General features: G+C 37.6%; 1 protein-coding gene across 2 annotated transcripts in view; it reads left to right on the forward strand.

The window, feature by feature from the left end:
- The first annotated feature begins 1,227 nt into the window (after positions 1 to 1,227).
- The window catches only part of gfra2b (GDNF family receptor alpha 2b), a 67,108-nt gene continuing 42,394 nt past the window's right edge, over positions 1,228 to 25,941 (forward strand). Inside the window, exons 1-3 of one of the 2 annotated variants that reach the window (XM_067433346.1) lie at positions 1,228 to 2,212; positions 7,315 to 7,629; positions 25,578 to 25,655. In XM_067433346.1, coding sequence (XP_067289447.1) covers positions 2,161 to 2,212; positions 7,315 to 7,629; positions 25,578 to 25,655 — 445 coding nt within the window. In that variant the 5' untranslated portion in view covers positions 1,228 to 2,160. The remainder of the gene's footprint in view (positions 2,213 to 7,314; positions 7,630 to 25,577; positions 25,656 to 25,941) is intronic. The other variant, XM_067433345.1, reaches the window with a different exon arrangement.

Raw genomic sequence — 25,941 nt, forward strand, 5'->3', positions numbered from 1 at the left:
GAATGTATTTGTATTTGTATTCAAAATGTATTTGAGTTTTGTATTGATTTTGTAGTGTATTTGGTTTCTTCAACCTTGTATATGGTTACATTCATATTTGGTTTGTTTGTATTTAAGCTCTACGTTTCTTTTAGTTGATTGTCTGTTTTCGTATATCAAATATTGCATGATATAGAGGTTGTTTGTCATTATATAAACCTCCCATTATAAGGTGTATTATAAGGTTTTTAGCAACATATAATTTAAACAATTATGAAATAAGAAAGACATCTTAAAGGGATAGTTCACTTTGAAATCAAATTTTGATATGTTTTAGCTTACCTCATGGGCATCCAAGATGTAGGAGTATTTATTTCCCCAGTAGTTTCAATTTTGATCATTTTAGGTCAAACCGGTCTTGTCTGTGCCTCACATAATGCAGGTCTATGGTCACCACCTCAAAGAGCATACACAGAGAACACAGTCCAAATTAAACAATCCCCCATCGTAAGTAGGTAAAAACGATATAAATACTGTTCGCTTTCTCACACAAACCGCTCGTTTCGTGTCTTAGGCCATCAGTGTGTACTTACGATGAGGGATTGTTTAATTCGGACTTCTCTGTGTATGCTCTTTGAGGTGGTGACCTTAGACCTGCATTATGTGAGGCACAGACAAGAACTACTGGGGAAACAAATACTCCTACATCTCGGATGCCCATGAGGCTAAAACATATCAAAATTTAATTTCAAAGTGAACTATCCCTTTAAGACAGCAAAATTGCATTAAAAAATAATTGTTGTCATATTTATAAATTAATATTTAAATATTATTTAATTACATTGTTACACCCTGTCTTAAAATGTGATAACTTGCTTGAATCTGACATGTATGATAAGTGCCACAATCACTTATCCTACATGTCAGATTTTATTGTCAAAATATGGTGATATTGTTGTTTTAATGTGTAAACCCACCATATATAACCACTGCTCGAGAAAACACATTTTGATCATCCAACAATTTGCATATGTAACAATGACAACTAGCCCCTGTCTACATTGTCATTAAATACTTTAGCACACATTACACACAATGGAATATAATTAGCAGAACATCCAATATGTTAATATAATAATATAGTGCTTATTTAAAAATGGTATGTATGTATGTCAATTGTAAATGTAAGGTAAGTAAGCTCCAATGATGGTGGAGAAAAGAAAAATCCCAACAAGAGTGCCAACAAGTCATATTTGAATAGTACAAGGTCGTCTCAGACATGAGTGTGCTGTGGTACGTCGATGCCCTTGTGCACTCAGCCAGTGCGCAGCGGTCAGATTCATGCGGTGATCTGTTTTCATTGCGTCCGCTCTGACGTGAAGAGCGATAGAGCCCCGAGGGTCGGACATGTAACTTCAGTTTCGTGGGAGAAAGCGTTTCCATACGCCACAGAAAACAGAAGATAAGTAGAACTGGAAGTGCCCTTTTCCTGTTTGTTTTCTTCACTATCACCGGCTCGGAAAAACTAAGGCAGTTCTGAAACCACAGGCACGCTGGTGGACACATAAGGATTTTCTGATGAAAGTCAAGGTTGTCCAGCTTAGTCGAGGTTATCCAGAGAGGAAGATTTATTGCTTCTCACAGGAGTCCGGAGAGATTTTTTAGTTCACGCCAAACAGCCAACTTCAGTTTGAACGAGCTTAAAACATGCGATTTTACGATACAGGAATGACCGGTAATATGACAGACAAAACCGGCTTATTTGGCTTTCCAAGTTTTATCGTTTGTAACATAACGTCTCTTGAATAAAAGTTTTTAAAGCTTATCAAACGCAAGTGTTAGCTATTCACATTTGGAAACGCGGACTAAAACGCTGGCTCGTGATACTTTTCGTCTCAAATTAGAGGAATGCTTCGACGCTCTTGTGGAGAGGATATATTGGACAGTTTCATAAGATAAACGTCAATTCGCTTCTTCTTCTTTTTTTTACTCACTTACTTCTCAAAAGTCCCAAAAGGAAATATCCAAGTGCTGGAATTGTAAGGTTTAAACTAATTCTGACGCTTTTTTAACCAGACTGCCTGTTGGAAATGAACCTGAGGTTTGTAAAAGACGTCCGTTAAATAACCATTGGATTTGTCTGCGAACATCAACGGAATCTGGGATCATAATACAGTTCGAATGGGAGCTATCATGATTTTCCTTAATATTCTCAGCGTCCTGTTTGTACTGGGTAAGTAATAAATCTAATGTTTCATAAATGACACAAGAGACAGGAAAGTAATAACCCGAGAAAATGAACGATTGATGAAAACCCACGCAGACAATCCTTTATCATATTGGGAGAATATGTTGAAACTGCCTTAGTAAAGTAGACATTTGATGGTCGAAGAGGCAGTATACAGAATGAGCTCTTCTTTCATAGTAGATGTTATACTCCTAAAGTCTCATATAGGCACGAACATAACTCAGTCAAATGAGAGATCGAGATTAAACGAACTGTGTAATATTACAGAGGCTGGGTTTCAATGCAATGCTGATTTTGTGATGCAGAATCGTTTCCCAACTAGCAGTAGATTGCTCGTTAACTTTAGGACGTGAGCTGTCAGGTCCAAAGGTGCTGAAGTCGAAACTTGTTCTCCTCAACACGAAAATAGCGTGGATATGCTGCCAAACCGAAAAGTTATTATTATTTTTTTCGAGGCGCTGAAACATAAACGCTTCTGAATTTAATTAAATACGATTCTTGCTTCGCGTGTTTCTAGAATATTCATGTGAACTTTATTCACTAACAGCTGTGCGAAATAAACGTTGGTTTGCTTTGGATCAGCCAACATGGCTATTCTTAATTTATTAAACATTAATTATCTTTAACCAGCATTTAAAACAATGCGTTGGAGAGTACCAAGACACGCGTGCAAGGCGCACCTCAACAGATGCCACATTATTCATAGTTGTAATTACTTACTCATGCTTGAAGTAAGCCTACATAAAGGTATGCTTTGTCAGACTTCGTCATATTACACATCACACTAGAATACATTACAGTATAGCTAATTTAGGCCTAGCATGTGCGATGCCCAGAGGTTGTAAATTATCCTAGTACATTACTATCATCTATTATATGTGCGTTTGTCTCCTATAACCCGTGATAAAAAAACAAAACAAACAAACAAACAAACAAAAAACAACAACAACGTTTTCACGTACTAATTAGATGATGCGTTTGAGGAAAAAGCAGGGGTTGTGTGCTAAAGATGAGCTGTCCATGGTACTGAAAACACGGGAAGGCGCAGAGAACACTAAATAACTTTAATAGCCTACATCTAGGATTTTTTACATAGACTTTTTTCTTTTGGTTGTGTGTGTATATATATATATATATATATATATATATATATATATATATATATATATATATATATATATATATATATATATATGTATATGTATATATATATATATATATATATGTATATATATATATATATATATATATATATATATATTACGTTTTATTTAAATGTTTTCTTCTTTTACCACATGCACCAGAGAAGCAGCCATCTTTAGATTTTTGTCTTTGAACTTCCGTTTTTGCAGTAGTTTGGTAGGCCTATATTTCTACTCTAGCGTTATGAAAGGTATCATAATGATTTTACTGTGTCATAACAAATTTCGGCAGACTGGGAAGATTTTAAAACGGTGCATTAATAATTTCGCAAGATCTTACCATCATGCTGTGAAAATACAAACCGCAAAACATAACACAATGAGGGAAGCTGTGGAAAGGGGTGTGGCTACATAAAGCCCCGTTCACCGCCAGCGATTTTGTCACTGCATGTCGCCAGCGGCAGAAATTCACGTCGCTAGTGGGCGTTCCCACTACGGGTTGTATGTAACGTCATTAAATAGTACCGTTTTTATTACTAGTGTTTTGCAGAACAGAGCAAGTTATTAGAATACATACACACTGTACTGTGCATGCAGTTTAGTGAAAACTTATATCCCCACAATCCCAGACACGTTTTTCCATGCATCATTTTTTTTGAATGTGTCTCTGTATGTAGGCTACACGACATATCGTAAAGAACAGGGGACTTGCTAAAAGCTAATATCAACAACTCCTCCAGACACCAGTAGCAGTAAAGCAGACGGATCACGTGCACTCCACTGACTTCACTCCTATTGGTTGTCGCTCGCGAAAATCGCTTCTCGTTTGCATAAAGCCCCCAGCGATTTTGTCACTGCATGTCGCCAGCGCCAGAGATTCATGTCGCTAGTGGGCGTTCCCACTACGGGTTGCATATAAACGTCATTAAATAGTACCGTTTTTATTACTAGTGTTTTGCAGAACAGAGCAAGTTATTAGAATACATACACACTGTACTGTAATAGGTAGACCATATTGCATGCAGTTTAGTCAAAACTTACTTTATATCCCCACAATCCCAGACACGTTTTTCCATGCATCATTTTTTAAAATGTGTCTCTGTATGTAGGCTACGCAGAGACATATCGTAAAGAACAGGGGACTTGCTAAAAGCTAATATCAACAACTCCTCCAGACACCAGTAGCAGTAAAGTAGACGGATCACATGCACTCCACTGACTTCCCTCCTATTGGTTGTCGCTCGCGAAAATCGCTTCTCGTTTACATAAAGTTGAAATTTCTGAACTTTTGTCGCGTGTCTCGCGTCGCTTGACACGCCCACATTCTGTCGCCAACGGTCACTGTCGCTCGTGTCGCCGGAAGTCGCCAGCGCTTCATTGAAATGAATTTGGATCATGTCGCTTTGTTGCTGCGTGTCGCTGGCGTTGTGAACGGGGTTTAAAGTTGAAATTTCTGAACTTTTGTCGCGTGTCAAGCGACGCGAGACTGTCGCCAGCGCTCCATTGAAATGAATGAGATCAAGTCGCGCTGGCATTGTGAAAGGGGCTTTAGGTCTATAGAGACAGAGTGACATGTCAATCTGAAAACCATGCCCACCAGGGGGATAAACAAACCAATTCTCTCCATTCACTTTCTATTGCGTAAAGCGGCCTCCTTGTCATTTCTGACTTATTGCAAAAAAACGTTTTCTCAATCTCAATGGCAAAAAAGAGTCCCACTCACCCTGAATTCACCCTACAGAAAACAAGCCAAAAAAACCCCCAGAACCTTAAACCCAGAAGTTCTTATAAGCTGTTGACCCAAAAAACAAGCATTTAATGACACACAAGTGGATATACGCAATTGAGACAGAGCGCGACAGTGTTATATTACACTGAGAACTACACCCACTGGAGGATAACGTAATTGTGACAGGAAATATATAAAACTGACTTAAATAGTGACAACATTTTTACCGCACACACAGGCATATTGAGTGTCAGGATCTAAAAGATTCCTGCTGAAGCTTCACGTCTTATTGCCTGTATCCACTTTGTCTCCTTAAACACTCATTTTTTGGGGGTCCAGAGCTTATAAAAACTAAGTTCTGTGTTTTTTAGCTTGTTTGCTGTACACATTGTCACATATCAGCTTTTAGACATTGTTCATTTTTTTTTGTTATAATAAATGACAAGGCAACCGTCAATGGAGAGCGTTGGAAATTACCCCGGTGTGGGTGTGTCCTAAATGCAATCTGTCTCTATAGGACCGATCAAACTAATTGGCTGCATCACAGTTTGCCTACTTATACTATGTCCTAAAAGTATGTTCTGTTTTTGTTAAGAAAAAGTACACACTTTTAAGTGTGTAGTAGAAGACTAGGCAAGTTTTGGGACATACTACCAGTACTCCGTCATAAGTGCGTCTTTAATGGACAGATATGTAACTTATGCTGTGTTCCAGACAGCTTAGAATTTGTTTTTTTCTAACTGTGTTTTTGGAAATAACGTTTGGAACGGCACTCGATTAATCTTTTAACCCCAATCTTAGCGAGACATCATTTGACGTCACTTCCAAGATGTCGGCAAGACCTGATTCCAATGAGCATAAACGTTAAAAAAACTTTTACATAAGACATTCATCTTATGCAATACCTTAGTTTTTGATATTCTTTAGAGATTTTATGTTGTTTGTGCCATAACTGACAAAAACATGACATTCTCTTGTTGTGTAGTGGCAACATCATGTGGTCAACATGTGAACGTTACGTCTGATTGCCTGGAACTCAATTAAGTGTCTTAAGGGTCTGAAGTGGGACGTTAATTTTGGCATATTCCCACATCCAACCTCTTCTAAAACGCTGCATTAGTTACGTGCAGCCTGTCACCGTTTAAACTGCCCTGTCAATCATCTTGTCAGTTAAAAAACATATCAAACATAAAAGTTCACAAGGCTGTTGCAGATGTGGACAACATCTAATGTGTACAACATGTGTACACATTAGACTACATTACATTACAGTGTACAACAACATGTAATGTGGACAACATTGAATAAATATATTTTTGTCAGGTTAGATACTGATAATCAATCACTCAAAGTATTATTGCCATGTTTGTAGTTTTTTCTTTCTTTCTAAGTTCTAATTGAATACTTGTCCAACATGTTATGGGCAATTCAGCCGTTAGAAAAACGAGACAGTCTGGGTATTTTATAACGTTTTTTGTAAGTAAGTAAGTAAGTACATTGTATTTATATAGCACATTTAAACATAGCAAATCTATCCAAAATGCTGTACAGAGCAAAGAAAAAATACAGACTAAAAACGATGAAGATAGATTAAAAAAATAAAAAATAAAAACAAAGTGAAAAACAATAAATAAATAAACCAAACAAACAGTCAGAGAAATATAATACTATTAAAATGCTAGGGGACAAAAGATTTCCATTTTGCTTTAAAAGTAGTAATGAAAGGTGCAAGGCGGATGTCCAGGGGCAATTGATTCCAGAGACGGGACACACTAATTCTAATTATGAATACTATTTAGAATGGACAGTATGCAAATTGGGAGGAAGCTATTTTTTTTCACACACACACCCACATCACATGACTTAATAGCAGCACATGGCACATTTTTTTTCTTTTCAAAGTAGGATTGGGTTTGACATGACTTTAACGTAAATTAAAGCTGTTATATCAAGTAATGCCAAGTAACCCAATTTAATTTAGGGCCAACTGGAGCAGTTCATTAACCCAAAGACAGGAGTTGCTTTAGTTAGGGTTTAATGCTTTCCACTGGTGAACGAAGGCTTAGGTCTCAATTGGGACTCTATAAAATCACAAAATAATTTCCCAACTGAATAAATATTATTGGTTTTGTTCTTTTCAAATTAATAAATGAAAATCTTATTTTTCTCAGTCTAATAATGCCCTTGCCTAATAACAGCCCATGCCCTTCCCACAGATGAGGTGGTACTTTCCATGGCCAGCCATTCTGCCTTGTCAGGACTGGGAACTCATGGCTGGAGAGCCCCCATGGACTGCCTGAGGGCCAGTGAGGTGTGCAACCAAAACTCACAGTGCAGCTCACGCTTTCGCATCATGCGCCAGTGCCTGGTGGGTCGTGACAGGACTACCATGCTGGCCAACAGGGAGTGTCAGGCCGCCCTTGAGGTGCTGCAGGACAGCCCCCTGTATGATTGCCGCTGCAAGAGGGGTATGAAGAGGGAGCTACAATGTCTGCAGAGCTACTGGAGTATCCATATGGGTCTCAATGAAGGTAAGTTTTTGATTAAAGTACTTCTCTATTCCATCCCATAAAAAGACAGCCTTACGCTTTTAGCCATTTTCTCAGGCTGATTTCTGTGAAAGGTGGCACTGTTTGTTTAAACCATAGACTGTAAAAAAAAATATGGACGTAGTGTCCGTGACGTCACCGATAGGATTCTGAAGAGTAGTTTTGAAGAGTAAAGTAGAGACGAGCTGGCTGTTGCCATCTTGGCAAAGCGTCATCACAAAGTATGCCCAGATAACAGAAATTTGGTACAGAGGCGGGACGTGGGCGGCGCTGAGTTGACACAATGACTAACAGACAGAGGATAAATGGCTATCCACCTGTCAATCAAAGTGGCCACGCCCTTAATCATGCATTTCTGCTTTAATTTCTGCTGTAAAGTTGGGCATTTGAAAATGGAGCTCAATGAAATTCAGCCCCCTTCTGGGGCCTGTCCCTAGTCAAAGGCCAGTCGAAGAATTGCAGTTTAAGTTACTTCCGTATTGGCTTCAACAGAAACTGGGGGAGGTTGCTGCTTGGTTTAAACATCCTGATAAGCCCCAAAGAATGGCTCCACCTGTGGGGTGAGTTTTGGGCGGGACTATCCGTTTGGTGATACACTTCAGCTTTAAAGGCACAGCTCACCCAAAAATGAACATTTGGTCTTCATTTCCTTATCATCATTGTAAAAGAAAGTTTAAGCTTAAGTTGAAGCATTAAAGTTACTAACTGGAAATAAAAACTAGCTAAAACAAAAACTGCCCCCCCCCCCACACACACACACACAAAACTAATAAAATGTCAAATTAATAAAAAAACAAAGAAACAAAAAACACTCATTTAAATTATTAATAAAATCTATTAAACAATACTGAAATAGACCTGCTGTAAAACACAAACGATAATATTTTGAAGTGTTTTTTGTTTTCATTTTATTGTTTTGCCCGTACAATGAAAGTTAATGGGCTCCAAAAGAATAGTTGGACCCATTGACTTTCGCTGTATGGATTTTTTTTTTTTTAAATAGCTTGTGTTCAGCAGAAGAAAGAAATTCATACAGGTTTGGAATGGCACGAGAGTGAATAAATAATGTTTTTTGACAGTTTAGATACTGTTAATCAATTACTCAAACTCCTACTATGTTTGTAGTTTAAAAAAATGTATTCATGTTTGTAGATCTAATTGAATCCTTGTCCTACGTGCAATGGGGTTGTGGGCAATATTAGTTGTTAGAGAGTGCACAGATTGTTCAAAACGAATTCATTTTGGGTGAACAGTACCTTAAAATGACATTTGTTGTTTAAAATATAGTGCATCAAAACGGTCATGGTACAACCCTGTAAACAAATGACTTCGAGTTGCTCCAAATGTTGTGTCATAGGTGATTTGTTTTTTTATCAGGCACAGGGGAGAACTGTAGCGTAGATAGTGTGGCGTCGATGTGCGGAACTGACAATTAGCCAGACTGCACAGAAAGTTAACGTGTACTTGCGCTCTTTACAGTCAGTCCATCACGGGAGCGTTCAGACTTGTGAGATGGCAGTTAGCGTTTGCCTTTGGGAGCGTTGGGGAATCATTATAGGATTTAAGCAGTGCAAATCGGCCTGAATTATAACCCATCTGCTTTGGCAGTTGCTGCGGGAGCCACAACAAATAGGGTCCTATTGATGCGAGTAATCAGAGAGCCTTTTAAAGCAACTGCCCCTCTCAAGTCTGGCATTTCAATGAGGCATTGTGGACTGCTGGGCCTGCTTACTGCCTGCTGAGGTAAGGGGAAAAAATAAAAATCACACAGCTTTCTTTCATCAGAAGCTGTGTACAAACAGATTAGGTACTGCGGAAAGTTAATGCCATGCAAATGTGCCAAATTCCATCCGTCACGTTAGAGGAAGCGGAGGATAATGAGTGATGCAACAGACATGTTAGCATATATGAAGGTGTTCATACAGGGTGTCAACAATTAGCGAAAACTTTCCAAAAGTTTATACGCAACTCGTACTTATATAAACGTCCTTAGTTCCCAAACAAACGATTCTGTTCTTTGAGAATTTCTCTATTGATGTCGTTCCAGCACTTGAAAATGGTTGGACCCAGTTTTGTGTCCTACTTTGGACAGCACTAGCCCTCATTACAGTGTTTTTTTTTCTTTCTTTTTTTCTTGCGACTTTGCTCTTCAATCCACTACAGCCATTTCATTGAGCTTCCAATGCCGCGATGATTGCACCTTGACAGAACTCCATCAAATCCACCGACGCTACACAATTGGCCCAACGAGCACGCTCAATAATCACCCAAACTAAGTGCGGCCCCATCAAAGGTTCATCTTTCTGCCATTCTGTTTGAATGGAATGGATTTTCTGTTTCTAAAGAGACAGGCCTACATAAAACAAAACAAAACCGGTTGAATCTTGGTCACACTGTGTTAGGATGTAGAAAAAAAGTGTAGAAAAGAGAAACAGAAAGCATGGGCACAACATTCTCTACCGGTCAAAAGTGTAGCAATATTACGATTGTTTAGATGTTTTTTTGGGGTTCTTTTTTTCGTGAGAAGTCTCTTATACTCCCCAAGACTGCATTTATTTGATTAACAGTCAAAATTACAGTATTATAAAATGTAATTTATTCCTGTGATGTCAAAGCATCGTTACTTAACTCTTCAGTGTCACATGATCCTTCAAAAATATATACGCTAAAGAAACATTTCTTACTTGAATCAAGGATCATGTGACATTGAAGACTGGAGTAATGATGGCTGCTGAAAATTACTTTGCCATCACAGGAATATATTACATTAAAAAAAGAAAAGAAAACAGTCATTTTAAACTGTAATATTAAACAATATTACTGTTTAGCAAAATTTATGACCAAATAAATACAGCCTTGGTGAACATAAGAGACATTTAAACTACTATGTACTTACATGTTTTTATTTTATTTTTTATTTTTTCATATTGTATTGAAAAATACGTTTGCTGATATTGAGTTGGGATAGGGGTAAAGTTAGGGACAGGTGTGGTGGTATGGGTAGATTTAAGAGTAGGGTTAGATGTAAGGGAAGGGTCAACAGTGTAATTATAAATGTAACTACAGAAATTATTTACAGATGTAATTACATGTAGGTCATTTTTAAAAATTTGTGCAAAGTAAAAAAAAAGTGCAACGTAAAAACATGCATGTACACAATAAGTGCATTGTACCAAACGATTAATTTAAATGTTAGTAGATAATAGTTAAAGGGTTAGTTCACCCAAAAATGAAATTGATGTCATTAATGACTCACCCTAATGTCGTTCCACACCTGTAAGACCTCTGTTCATCATCAGAACACAGTTTAAGATATTTTATATTTTTGTCCCAGAGCATATGCAGACAATGCCCACTTTACTGTCCATGTCCAGAAAGGGAATAAAACCATCATCAAAGTAGTCCATATGTGACATCAGTTGGTTGATTAGAATCTCTTGAAGCATCGAAAATACATTTTGGTCCAAAAATATCAAAAACTATGAATTTATTCAGCATTGTCCTCTCTTCCGTGTTTCTCCAAAAAGATTCAAACGGTTAATGAATCAGTGAATCAATCAATGCTTCGGGTCGCCAATGTCACGTGATTTCAGCATGTTTGACGCGATCCGAACTGCTGAAATCACGTGACATTGGCGACCCGAATCATTGATCGATTCACACCGTTTGAATCTTTTTGGAGGAACGCGGAAGAGAAGACAATGGTGAATAAAATCATAGTTTTTGATATTTTTGGACCAAAATGTATTTTCGATGCTTCAAGAGATTCTAATCAACCAACTGATGTCACATATGGACTACTTTGATGATGGTTTTATTCCCTTTCTGGACATGGACAGTAAAGTGGGCATTGTCTGCATATGCTCTGGGACAAAAATATAAAATATCTTAAACTGTGTTCCGATGATGAACAGAGGTCTTACAGGTGTGGAACAACATTAGGGTAAGTCATTAATGACATCAATTTCATTTTTGGGTGAACTAACCCTTTAAGGCCACTAGGGGTGACCCCGAATAGTCGAAGATTCGATGCATCGATATGCGGAGCCTGATTCGACCACCGATCTCACGGTCGAATCTTCGCGGGTGTTATGAAACGAGGATCATACCATTTTGGCAATATGGGGGTGCTCAATATTTTAAAGACGTGTCGCGGCGCTGAGCTGAGCTGAGTATCGGTGTGCAACCCCTTTAATGGCGCTGAGCTTTGCACCGCGCCTTTAAAATTAGAACACTTTCAATGAGTGTACACACACCGGCGGCAGCATTCAGCGCCTGTCTGCGGCCACTCGGGAAGTTGTTTAAAATCCTGCCGCACCACAGAGCGCTTTCGTGCAGCTCATTTGTCAGTCAATTCAAAATTGAGCTTGCGTGTATATAATGTGCGCGTCAGGTGTCGTGTGAGTGAGATCCTGAGGCGCGCGGGGCTGAGCTTCGCGTACGTCTTCACCCGCTTTAGGCACAATCAGCTTCAGAACGTGCATGTAAACGCACTCAGTGTTCTTTTCCTCTCTAGGCAGGTATTTTTTTAGGTTTATTTATCAAAATGTTCTTTTATATATTTGTGTGACGTTCTGTATTTCGATTGCGGCTTTAACATGTTATGAGAAAACGGTTTATGAATATTTATCCACCACATTACCTTTTAGGCTATTTAAACCTAAATAAGAAAGCCATTGTCAGTTCGTCTGTCAGTTGGCTGGCAGTTTTGGTCGCTTCATTAAAAGTTGTTGCTGTGTGCAGTGTGTAAAGGAAAATAAAAATAGTTTTACCCTCCTGCTGACAGTGTCGTGCTCCTCCCAACCCATTCACACACACAGGTGATTCGTCTATCAGTCGACCATAGAGAGATTCGACAATTCTGATTCGATTGTCTAAATCCTTAGTCGAGGACAGCCCTAAAGGCCACCTAATATAAAGTGGGTCCTAAACTTGCCTTTCTGTTTGGTAAAACTAGTTTCCTCTAACTGTTTATCATCATAATCTCCTCCATATCGCTTTGAAATGCAGCATTCTGTGCAGAATTCAAATGGGTTATATGTTTGTTGTTTGCGGCAACTCGCGCATATGATCCGCGCTGCGCTCGAGTCTGTAGTCTAAATTTAGACCAGAGACGTTGGTGTATATATAGTGTGCTATGTGCCTTTCACCATGTAGAAATTAGTAATGTGTGACCAACTGAATGAATTCAGCCGCAACTTCAGCAGCATAGGGGGCAGGCTTTAGATCCTAGAGACCTTTTGATTGGACAGAAGATTTGATGAGAAGGTGAAGTCTGCGATGTCATCAAAAGCTGTAATTTGTTTTAACGGAAGTGAGAGACTGTAAGTTTTGAATGCTTATATCTCCTAAATGCAAATTTTGTAATTGTTTTGGAACATACCAGCTTATTCATAACTTTAAGGCTAACACAGTCATACTAAATAGCTAAAAAACTTCACTGGTGATTTCAGTGGGCCTTTAAGCATTTTCAAACTTTTCCAGACCGGAAGTAACTTTTCAGATTTTGATTAAAGATTACCGCGACAAACAATTTTCTGTGCATTAATTTGCACGGATTCATTGCTCACCCCAAGACCTGTTATATTTGCTAACAAAGTAAATAGGGTCAATTTTGATTTCATGAGGACTTTAAGCTATAGGCTCAGACTAGAGGAGCTTTTAAATCCTAACTGATTATCAAATCTTTTTCTCTCAAATCTCAAACATGCACACATTTTTGTGGCAACACACACTACAGATATTATTAAGATGATCATCCCAGAACGAGACATCCAAACATCCAAAAATTCGGTGTTTGGCCCTGAAGCGTTTTCTCACAAATAACAGATAATTCCGTGTTTGGCGGGGAAAGAGTTAATAGTCCGAAGAACCTTTTCACCTTATAAAGAATGGAAAGGTTCCATGGATGTTAAAGGTTCTTTATGGAACTATAGATGCCAATAAAGGATCTTTATTTTCAAGAGCGTAAGAGAGATACAGAAGCTGAAGTCACGGCAAGCCCGGAGACCGTGAGACGTTTGAGGGTTTGCCAAAGCAAGCAGGAGGCTCCCTCATCGCAGTGCTAAAACGACTCAGTGCTCTGTTGGAGCATAACCCCTTCGCCTCTATCACTCCCTCTTGCTGAGTCAAAGCCCTCGCAGCGTGGCAATATTCAGCTTGATCCATCGCACAGACAGGCATGTTGTGGCATTCAGAAAATCACCAACTACCACTGCCAACTAGGATGCTTGGGACGTCTGCTCCAGATTTAGAAACACAGGACTTGTTGTGCTTTGCAATTCACATCTCCGTCTGCACTAAAGTTTCCTGTTGACCGAGATTTATGAAACCTACAGGATTTGTGAGGCCGAACATCAGGTGGAGAGAACAGAGCCCTTAAGCAAGGATACTAGTTTAGCTGAAAACGTATTCTAACCCCTGGTGCATGTCATGGTGAACCTAAACAATTCTTTTCATTTGTTAATGCAGATAACAAACAAAATATTTGGTATTCGTATTTGCTGAAGTACATTTTAGCTGGAGGAACACTAATGAATACATTAATAAGAAACATTTAGATAATTATTTCAAAGCGCAATAATTGCTTTGTGCTAATGGATAAATAATGGCTGTTATAATTATTCAAAATGATTGGATAATTAAGAATATTTGTTCCTTTTTATGGGAAAAGTATGGCATTTTCAGAACTGCACTTTTGAATATTAGCTGGCAAAAGAACAGTGTGCAGTACTTTAAACATTACTTTTGCCTAATATAATATAATATAATATAATATAATATAATATAATATAATATAATATAATATAATATAATATGATATAATATAATATAATATAATATAATATAATATAATATAATATAATATAATATAATATAATATAATTAATATAATATAATATAATACATATAATATAAAATAATATAATATAATTAATATAATATAATATAATAATAAAACAGAACAGTAAATATGCATATCTGTATATGTATATGTATATGTACCACGTACATCAAATACATTACGGTTTTAAGCTTGGGGTCAGTGAGATAAAAAATAATAATACTTTTATTCAATAAGGATGTAAAAGTAAAGACTTTTAGACTGATATCTGAAGGATCATGTGACACGGAATTCAGTTATGCAAGGAATAAAATTACATATAGGAATAAATTACATGATTAACCTTTTGAAATTGTAATAATATTTAACAATATTACTGTTTTACTGAACTATAAACCCGAATAAATTGGCAAAACTCAAAAAATGGATTTTCTAATTTTTTTAAAGTTAAGAAATGAAAAGTTTAAGTAAGCAGAACTTACAGATTTTTATTTTGTAATTATACATTTTAATTTCTCTTATTTTGAAATAAATGACTAAGCTACTTTTAACTTCAATAAATGCCACCTTGCTAATTGGTTACACAATGCTTTGGTATAAATTATTCTAAACTAGCATAACCAAACATTAAACACTACTAAATCTCCCACTTAACATTAATCTTAAGTATAATAACATTAATCTTAAACATAATATAAAAAATTATTTTGGCATTTACTGTGCATTTTGAGTGTCATGGCAAAACATGCTGGGAAATAGAAATCCCAGCCCAGTTTTGGTTCAAATTAAGTTAGTCTAAATGAAAAGAAACAAGTTCATAAAACTAATAATTAATATTGTTTTAATATTGTTAATTAATATTAATATTGCAATTTAATTGTTTAATTTGAATTGGGTCTATTCAAAATAATTATTATAAGTGTTGGGGTTTACAGTATGTATTTCTGATCAAATAAATGTATAATTGGTGGGGATAAGACACTTCTTACTGACAACTTATAGATCTGTACATATATAAATTGCACTAATGGAATATTAGAGTTTGCAGGAAAATAGGTTTCATAAGAATGTAATCTACACCAAACCCAGTGATTTCCCCCATCTGGCTTGCTTTTTTTGACCATTTTCAAAGCACATTTTTGCTTGCTTGTAGTTTGTCCATATCTCTGTCACTGAACACTAGGGGCAATTATGTAATTACATTCAAATTTCTGGCCTATGACCCCAGCCTGAGCCAATGCAAATTAGATTATAGCTGTCCATGTTAATTAGGAGATAGAGTTTAAATAAGGAGCCTAGACTTTAAATAAAACAACTTAGAATGTCCTCTGGCATAACTAGGCCTGCAAGTACGTCAGTAATACAAGACTCAAAATTATACTTAAAAGATAATATAAGAACATTAGCAGACTGTTGTGGTTACAATGTATAAATTGTAAGTATTTATAAATATTTATAAAATAATATTTTATAGTACAAAGTATTGCAGCTGTTTATCTATTTTCTTTAAGAATAGTTAACTCAGAAATACATTAGTTTATGTGCTAAAACATTTCCTGTTATAACTGCACTGACATAGAACAATAATACTACTGTTCCATGCAATGTAAAACCCAGCATTCATAATCCAATCTACTGCCAATTGATATAATCAACAACATATTTTCCTCATTAAATATTCTGTGTCAGATTACTGAAGTAAATGTGTCCCTCTTAACTAAATATGCAGATCCACATGTGTTCCATTACTGTCTGCAGTGTCTGCATTCATAAGTACTTCAGCTCATAATTACTTTAGTAATCAAAATATTGACATTTTGTCATAATGTCTCAGTAAAGCACTAATTTTAGTAACATTCTTTGTGAATGATGATGATACATGCGCGACCCCGTCTAAGCAGTCAATGAGTCAACAAATAAATAGAAAAAAAAAACATCATTATGAATATTCCAGCTTTACTTATGCGGTTTCTGTACTAATTACATTCCTTCAGCTTATCAGAAGATTAGTATTAACCAAGCGGCATTTTAGGAGCTAAATTGATTGAAGATAATTAGCAAAGTACGCCAGATAGTCCAGGATTTCATCGCTACGGAGGTTCAGGTTTTAAACAGCACGCTTAATCAAATATCAGTGTAGTCCACCCTCTCTCAAAGCTTTAATTAAACAAGCATGTTGATATGAGGATGGGAAAAGGGCAGAATTCATTAGCTATTGTGCACCTGACAAATTGTGAAGCAAAACTGGGCCCTCTGTTGCCAAGTCATTTGGTATTTGTGGATTAATGAATCTGCTTAGACTCCATAACAGATTTACTTTGTTCCATAGCGGCAATGTATCAGGCAATTGTTCTTTGTTTGCTAATTGCATCCTTTGATTCCCACCAGGCACAACATGGGGGGAACGTAAGCCTTACCTCCTCATGGAAAAAGATAATAACTGTCTCCAGAATCTTTGGAGAGATTTACATAATAAATCTTACCATAACAGACCATTTCTCATCGAGCCAACCTGGAGCATCTTATTTTGCCTTGAATATTCAACTACTCTCCCCTATGCAGAATTAGACAAACCTTAAATGGCATTTAGGTAAATTGTTGTGACCCTCAATACTTCAAAAACCAGAAGACATAATAAAAAGAAAATAGTAAGACATTGTTGAGCAAATCACAGGAACGTAATAAACTGAGGGGGCTCGTCCGGGATTTGAACCCGGGACCCTTCGCACCCCAAAGCGAGAATCATACCTCTATCGCTCTTCAATTCAGCCACAACTTCTTTGACAATTACATTTTTAAATACAATTTCCATTAAAATTGTCCTCCTTGGACAAAGTTTCTCCCCATTTGATGATAAATGAGAGTTTTGTAATGCGATGTGTCAGATCAGCCTTCAGAAGTCTAGTAGAAAAACTAAATAAATGCTAGTTTAGGCAGTTTCTCAAATCCGAGAATGCAAAGAATGGACTTGTGTTCTCGTGGAGACCGGTCTTGCCAGGCAACCTCGAAAGAACGAACTCGGAAGGATGTGAGGACACAGAATGTCCCCTTGTGAGAATTGAGATGTGCTGCGATTTTGACTTTCATTTACATTTACATTTACATTTAATCATTTAGCAGACGCTTATATCCAAAGCGACTTACAAAAAAGGGGAGAGCAATAGAAGCAACGAAACAAACAAGGCCAACAACCTGTAAGAGCTGTAAGAAGTCTCAATTAATTAGCACAGTACACAATATATATATATATATATATTGGATTTTGATAGCCATGATAACAACCCATTAGGACTAAGGCTTTTGCCCCAACTGTTGTCGTTAAGCAGATTTAGTGGCCCAATGGGTTGGTTTTGTGTGGCATTCTAGCTAAACGCGCAGCAATAGCCATCTACAACAAAAACTCACGTACGCAAAATACAGAACACTGGATTTTGATAGCCATGATAACATGGCTGGACTTTCCCAGCCTATTATACAATGCATGCACAATAAATACACTGTAAATTCACAAACAAATGTAATAACCTATTGAAACAGTATTGACTCCCCCATCAGTACATGTGGGGAATTGTTTTGATAACTACCAATGTGAAAAATCGGCAACTGGACTGATTAGCCCATGCATGTTCGACCCAGAGTCTTATTCTGAATCGCAAGACAATGAACCAACAACACCTCAAATACAAAGGATACTCCAGCCTGTGACAGCGTGGTAAATTATCATTAGACATGTACACTTGGATATCAAACGATCTGTAACAATGTAATACTGTCACATATAAAAAATGTGTGTAATCTTTAACTTTTACTTCAACTTTTTGTTTCTTGGTAGCTCGATCCGGTTTAGCGTCACGTAAGTTATTTACATGTCATGTGAACTGGTGGGCAGGGCTTCAGAATTAGGCATTTGTCTTCTTCTGTTGATGCAGTGTTTCACTGCCATCTGATATTTAACAGCTGTCTGACACTAAGTTTTTAGCTCTGAAACGTACAGGATATTCTTATATTACGATGACCTTTTATACATGACCCTTGTGAAGCTTACAGGATTCTGCCCGCAACGTTGTCTTTCTAATGGTTCTGATGCATCCTCGATAACAAGAAACCATCCAGGTACTTTAATGCATCCTATGTACTTGCGTTCTCGAGTATTGGAATTGAACTTTGACAGCTGATGATGACAGAGTGAGAACACATTGATGCAAGATTGCTAAAAGAATGCATATTGATAAACAGCCATAGATGCGGTCAAAATGTTGATATTGTATTGTTTCAGTTAGCCAAACACTCTAAAATATATGTGTATACTTTACGCACAAATACAAATGAGTTCACTTCGGCATTGCAAGTCATCCTTTATTTGTTGAAGCAGGGGATTTGTGTGGTATAATTGATTTTAAAAGAAGAAAGCAATTTCAAAAGCATCCCCTAAAGCCCCCGTTTTGTACAGCGTTGTTGTTGTTCTGATTAATGCTGACTGGTTCGGTTCATATCTGGGGGTGGCAAGAGAGAAGAAATGCAGTGACGGAGCAATGCTCGGCTAGACTGAACCAGTTCTGATAGTGATAATAATAGATCAGGCTCATATAAGCACAAACACTTACACTCAACACCACAGAGACCCCTCTGTTTGTGACAGACACCCTTCTCTCACCACCTGATAATGGTTAGCTTGTTTCAGTCCATAAATAAATGCCAGCCTATATGTAACTCTCTTTTTTTTTTGCGTAAAATCTAATCGCAGTGAGCAGTAATTATTCATTGCAAGGTTTTAAAAGCTCAAAATGTTTTATTCAATCAGGTCCTGGTGCTTCTCAATAATGGATACGACTAATGGATTCTTTTTCTAAAAATCATAACAGGGAAACATTTTCCTAACGACAGTTACATTTTAACTTTTGTCATAAAAAAAATGCCATGAGGGAGTACAATGGAATCGTGCTGCTTACGGCATCAAAACTAAAAAATTAAGTAGATCACGGACTGCAGTTTACTCAAGATGAGAGTTCTTATTAGACAGATGAGTTGGTGTAAGAACTGACGCACTAAGTGTTCCAGAATATAAATATAGCACCACTTGACCATAAATGTCAGTGAATCTCAACACATGTATCAAATAGTTATGCTCCTATTAATTTGGACTTTTCATCTATACATCAATATTTGTGAGATTTATTCCATCTGAAAATGTTCGAGGGAAATGGAGGCAAATGGAGTATATATTCTGCTGATGAGAGTTTTTTTCAATGCTGTCACATCTCTGCCTGTAAGAGGAAAATACATAGGCAGTTAAAATCCAGAGATGGGGACAGTCTTTATCTGAAAGTCGTGCTCCCCGAGTGAGTTTGAAATATGCCATTGAAGATGTTTCTCCAACAAAGGCCCTGGCTTACAAGAAAGCACAGAGTGCATTTTTTACGATGGAGAGGTTAATTAGAAATTATGCCAACTTTATTGTTTGAGATAATTAAAATTGGTGACACAAAGACAGTGCAAGTTTTAATCAAGTTGGCTTGGTAGCTTTTTTGACTCATGTCTGGTGACTTGGATCCATTCAAGCCAACTTAATATTCAGCTCGGTTACTACTCTCAGCCCTTGTTGAATCTTTTTTTTCCAATGCATATAACAGAACTATAGAAAGGACTGTAGAAGGGTAAATCAGATAAATGTTTGGCATGTTAGTTATTCAGTTAGCCTATCTTTCTCTATTTGCTTTCATTTATAACAGCAAAGTATTGTGACGACACATGTTTTCCAGGCAAGTCATACATTTATATTATATTATAGACTCTTAAAATTAAAAGTTGCTAAAGGTTTTTCTTGTAGGGAGAACCTTTAGTGCATTGAAAGGTTTCAATGGATGCCAATAAATTATCTATATTTTGCGTTGTCTATCAGAGTAAGTAAACAATAATGCACAAGTGATAGAAGTAGCAAACTTCATCCGTCATTACACAACAGTTCAGTCTTCCTTTTCAAAATAGTAGACAGAGTACAATTCATGCATAAACACAACAGTCATTTGTACGGCTCAAAAATACAGCAATTGCACATTTTAAGTCTTTCCAGCATCCAAAAGCCGAGTCTAATTTCGATATCTCGGGAACGCTCTCCATCTGTTGAACTCTTCAAGTCACAGCATTTTTAACAGTGCAATGGCCAAAGTCAGCAGCAAGGACGATGTCAGTGTATGTTTGTGTTCTTGGCATTGTTAAATCTGCTTAGTTCAGTAACTCCTGGCCAATAACCACTTTTGCATTTATCATGTCAGCATCTGTGCTCTCTAATGCCATGCTGAAAACTCTCAGAAGGATAAAAATTTGAAGATTACACTCACCTAATTTATGCTAAATACATGCCTAGTACACTCCACAAATTTGACAGAGGACAAATGCATCTACCTCGAGATTTATGTGTCCACTTATTTTATGCCACTAGCAGTTCCCCTCTGGAACTTTCCAACATTTCCCCCAAGCAGGCACTGAGGGGCTGGTATGGCAGAGATTAAGGCTGTGTGTGCAGGATTAACTAATTGAGGAACAGAACATAAAGGTGGCCACACAGCAGCAGAGCTGGGAGGCGGATAGCAGAAAGCCACAGTGACACAGCAGATAAATTCTTGATCCAGGATGATCCCTTAAAAGAATTCCCTGCCAGAGGTACATTTGGGGTGCACAAAAAGGCACTGCTGAGACCAAAAGGCCCTCTGAGCTCATTGGACTGGGGATAGGGAAGCTCAGACTGGGCAGATGATGGTGAGAACCATCATAGGGGGACAGGAGCACACCTGGCATAAAGGCTCCAAAAGGGTACTTTTGCAACGATGCCATAGAAGAAAAATATTTGGTTCCCCCAAAAACCTTTCAGTGAAAAGTTTTTAAAAGAACCATTTTTATAGTGTAAAGAACATTTTAATAATCTAAAGAACATATTTCCACTAAAAAGAACCTTTTGTACATTGGAAAAGTTCCATGGTTGTTCATCATGGAACCATCAATGCCAATAAAGAACCTTTAGGCTATGTGTTCACCAAAGCGTGCATTGTACCCACATTGGTCCAGCGGGTTGGAAAAGGGATGAATGGATGATTCAGCTGCGGGCGCCATTTTCTGGTGAGATGCGGAATTTCGTTTGGCACGACCCTCAGAATAGAGTACATAAGTTATACATTCATCATTGCGGTGCATTGTGGGATTGAATGAGTGCACTCGATAATGTCCACTATATTTTACATAAGCATATGATTACATACAGTGGGGCAATTTAGTCACCAATTCTGCAAGTTCTACCACTTAAAAAGATGAGAGAGGCCTGTAATTTTCATCATAGGTACACTTAAAGCTGCAGTCCTTAACTTTTTGCACTCTAGCGGTTAATAAACAGAACTGCATGCGTCTTGCGGAAGAACATTGTAGCCAGAGCTACTTCTCTCTGTTTATGTCTATGCCGAGTCACGCAAGGACTGTGCGCCAGAAATAGTCCCAATATTATAAGTGTTCCATAATGATTCAGGGTAAACAAAAACATGGTTTGGAAAATGGATTCATGTTGTACATTCTCATTACATAATTTTTTTAAATCTTGTACCAAAAAAAAAAAAAAAAATGTTACAGATAGCAGCTTTAAACTTTGAGAGACAGAATGATATAAAAAAATAGAAAACCACATTGTCTGATTTTTAAAGAATGTATTTGCAAATTATGGTGGAAAATAAGTATTTGGTCAATAACAAAAGTTAATCAATACTTTGTTATATACCCTCTGTTGGCAATAACAGAGGTCAAACTGTTTATGTGAGTTGCTACAAGGTTTTTTACACTGTTGCTGGTAGTTTGGCCCATTCCTCCATGCAGATATCCTCTAGAGCAGTGATGTTTTAGGATGTCGCTGGACAACAAGGATTTTCAAAGATTTTCTATGGGGTTGAGATCTGGAGACTGGCTAGGCCACCCTAGGACCTTGAAATGCTTCTTACGAAGCCACTTCTTTGTTGCCCGGGCGGTGCGTTTGGGATCATTGTCATGCTGAAAGACCCAGCCATGTTTCATCTTCAATGCCCTCGCTGAAGGAAGGAGGTTTTTACTCAAAATCTCACGATACATGGCCCCATTTATTATTTCCTTTACATAGATCAGTTTTCCTGGCCCCTTTGCAGAAAACCAGCCCCAAAGCACGATGTTTCCACCCCTATGCTTTACAGTAGGTAGGGTGTTCTTTAGATGCAACTCAGCATTCTTTCTCCTCAAAACACAACAAGTTGAGTTTTCACCAAAAAGTTCTATTTTGGTTTAATCGGACATTCTCCCAATCCTCTTCTGGATCATTCAAATGCAAGCAAACTTTAGACGGGCCCAGACATGTACTGGCTTAAGCAGGAGGACATGCCTGGCACTGCAGGATTTGAGTCCCTGGTGACGTAGTGTGTTGCTGATGGTAGCCTTTGTTACTTTGGTCCCAGCTCTCTGCAGGTCATTCACTAGGTCCCCCCGTGTGGTTCTGCGATTTTTCCTCACTATTCTTGTGATCATTTTGACCACACAGGGTGAGAACTTGCATGGAGCCCCAGATCGAGGGAGATTTTCAGTGGTCTTGTATGTCTTCCATTTTCTAATAAATGCTCCCACAGTTGATTTCTTTACACCAAGCTGCTTACTTATTGCAGATTTAGTGGAGTTTGGAGTCTGACTGTTTGAGGTTGTGGACAGGTGTCTATTATACTGATAACGAGTTAAAAAAGGTGCCAATTATACGAGTGGAGGACAGAGGAGCCTCTTTAAGAAGAAGTTACAGCTCTGTGAGAGCCAGAAATCTTGCTTTTTGGTAGGTGACCAAATACTTATTTTCCACCATAATTTGCAAAAAAATTATTTAAAAATCAGACAATGTGATTTTCTGGATTTTTTTCTCATTCTTTCTCTTATAGTTGAAGTGTACCTATGATGAAAATTACAGGCCTCTCTCATCTTTTTAAGTAGGAGAACTTGCACAATAGGTGGCTGACTAAATAATTTTTTTTGCCCCCACTGTATAAGATCGCTTGTTTCTGCATTTTTTCGCATGTATTTTGATCAGGAAATTCTGTACTCTTTCAGAAGATGTGTAATAGTGCCCCCTAACTTATAACAGTGAGAACACAGAAAGCAAATGGCACAAAAGATTGAATCCAGTCCCTGGATATCAGTGGATCTCAAAGGAAAATATCATGGAGCTGTACAGCTGGAAGTCTTCATTTGAGAGCTTCCCATCAGTCTGTTGAAGGTCTAGTGTCACAGCTTTCATTGTTATATTGGCACCTCTACTGGGATCAGTTAGCAGATTTGTTGCACTTCTTTGTGGGCTACAGCTCAAGGCCCTGGATTAGAAAGCAGCAGATTTTCTGGATACTTTCGATGGGATGCAACACCAGGGAGCTAATTTGTGATTGTTGCCCAGTACAAATCTGGACAAAAGACTGCGGAGCTGTAATTCTTGAGAGAGTTTGTACTTGAAACAGTGTTAGTGTTTATAAGAGTCTAGCCATCTGAAAGTATTATTGTGAAAAATGTATTTGTATCTATTCAAAAATCTTGCTTGATAAAGATAAACACACCAATTATTAACCTGTACGCTGTGTCCTAACCAGAGCCATTCAGACATTGTGAGGGGCAGTGGCCCAAACCAAAAAAGGGGCACTATAAGAGAATATTAAATTATTTATATTCATATATAAGACATATGTTAAATACAACTGTTAGGCTTTAGTGCTAATTCAATTTATGTTTTTGTAATAATGCTTCCAAAAAGTTAATTCTGCGCAAATTTGATCTCATATTTAAAGTTTCTTTTTAAATATTGTAGATTGATGTAGCAAATCAGAATTGCTCCAATTATTGGAAATATTTTGAGACAAAGGTCTTGTTAATGATTTTCAATGTTGTTTAAATTAAATAAAGCAACATTTTTCAATAATGTAAGATTATTTAAAAGTATGGTATTTTGGTAGCCTGACAAGCCAGACCCACATCAAGATGTTTGGTCTGGAAACTCACCATAGACAGGGCTCAATCCGAGGAGCGGGATAAACGGTTGTCTTTCAAACTCCCTCTGCACGCGATAGGATAGCGCTACAACCAACCAGAGCAACATGAAGGTGAAGCAGAGCTCGCTGACGGATTAAACATTCGCCGTATCCGGTCGGCTAAACTCCAAACACATCTTCCCTTTTTAAGAATGACTTCAGTGCCGTTCTTTGTTCTTTTCTCAGAGAAAAGCTTAACTCCAAGTCTTCCAGAGTCGCGGTCAGAGCTGATTCGAAAGACCGCTGCCGTTTGCCAGTTTCTGTGTTTACTAGAAGCACGCAAGCGCAACTCGGCCGTCGTCACTATGGCCCCGCCCGCCGACTCTATACACGATGTGATTGGGCCGTCCAGATTCTGAGGAATACAGCTCAGATGGGTATTAAGAGTGCCTAGACAACACTTGCGGGCAAATTAAATTTGCTGCCGCTAGGGTGTGTCTAGATTTCTAGGCTAGTGTTTTGGGGTAAAAGTACCAATAATTAACATGATAATAAACAGCCAGCTGACTTTTCTATTTGTTGACATGCCATGATTAGATTCAGACAGGAGATATGATTAAACATCATATTAAGATTTTTGTCCACCTTTTAGATAATCATCATAATCATAATGAAACCATCAGAAAAAATATGATAAAAATCATATAGTAAAAATATATGTATTTGTTGCTACTGTAAAGCTTTATTAAATTACTATAGGATCTCATTCAACGATCTTTACTTTCCTTAAAAAAAAAAAAGGAAAAAAAGAGAAATTTTGGTATTTTTGAGACTGCGAATATATATAATTCAAAAGCAAAATTTTGTGGGTGTGCCTTTTTGGTAAACAGAACGATTTTATGGGAATCCTTTGGGGGTGAGGGAGGGAAGGAGAACAAGAGGGGTCACTCAGCCGATGAGGGCAAAGGAGCAGTGGCTCTAGCCACCGGGCCACACTGTGCACGGCCCTGGTCCTAACCAGGATATAATCTTGTAAAACCCAAATAATGTTAATATCTAATATTTCTATGCTTTTTATTATTTTCAAGGAGAAGAACTGTATGAGACCTCCCCATATGAACCAATGCATCTCTCTGATGAGTTTCGACTTGCCTCCATTTTTTCTGGTAAGTTAAGATATCTTATGAGCTTTTCAATGTTGTTCAGTGGTTTCTCTGTTCAAGGTTAGCACCTTGAACTCACCTTTATGTTCATACACATTCTCAAATCCTTTCTCAGACAGTTTAAGTGTTATTTCTATAGACATTCAGTTTGCCGTGTGATGTTATATTAGCCCAACCTGCATGATAGAAATCTCTATCAATAGTGAATGAGACTATGGTTTACATATACAGCACGGCACTGTCCTCAGATCTTAAGTCATTTCTGGATTCAAATTTGAAAAGTCTGAAA

This window comes from Pseudorasbora parva, chromosome 23 (assembly GCF_024679245.1).
Source record: "Pseudorasbora parva isolate DD20220531a chromosome 23, ASM2467924v1, whole genome shotgun sequence".
Taxonomy (NCBI): Eukaryota; Metazoa; Chordata; class Actinopteri; order Cypriniformes; family Gobionidae; genus Pseudorasbora; species Pseudorasbora parva.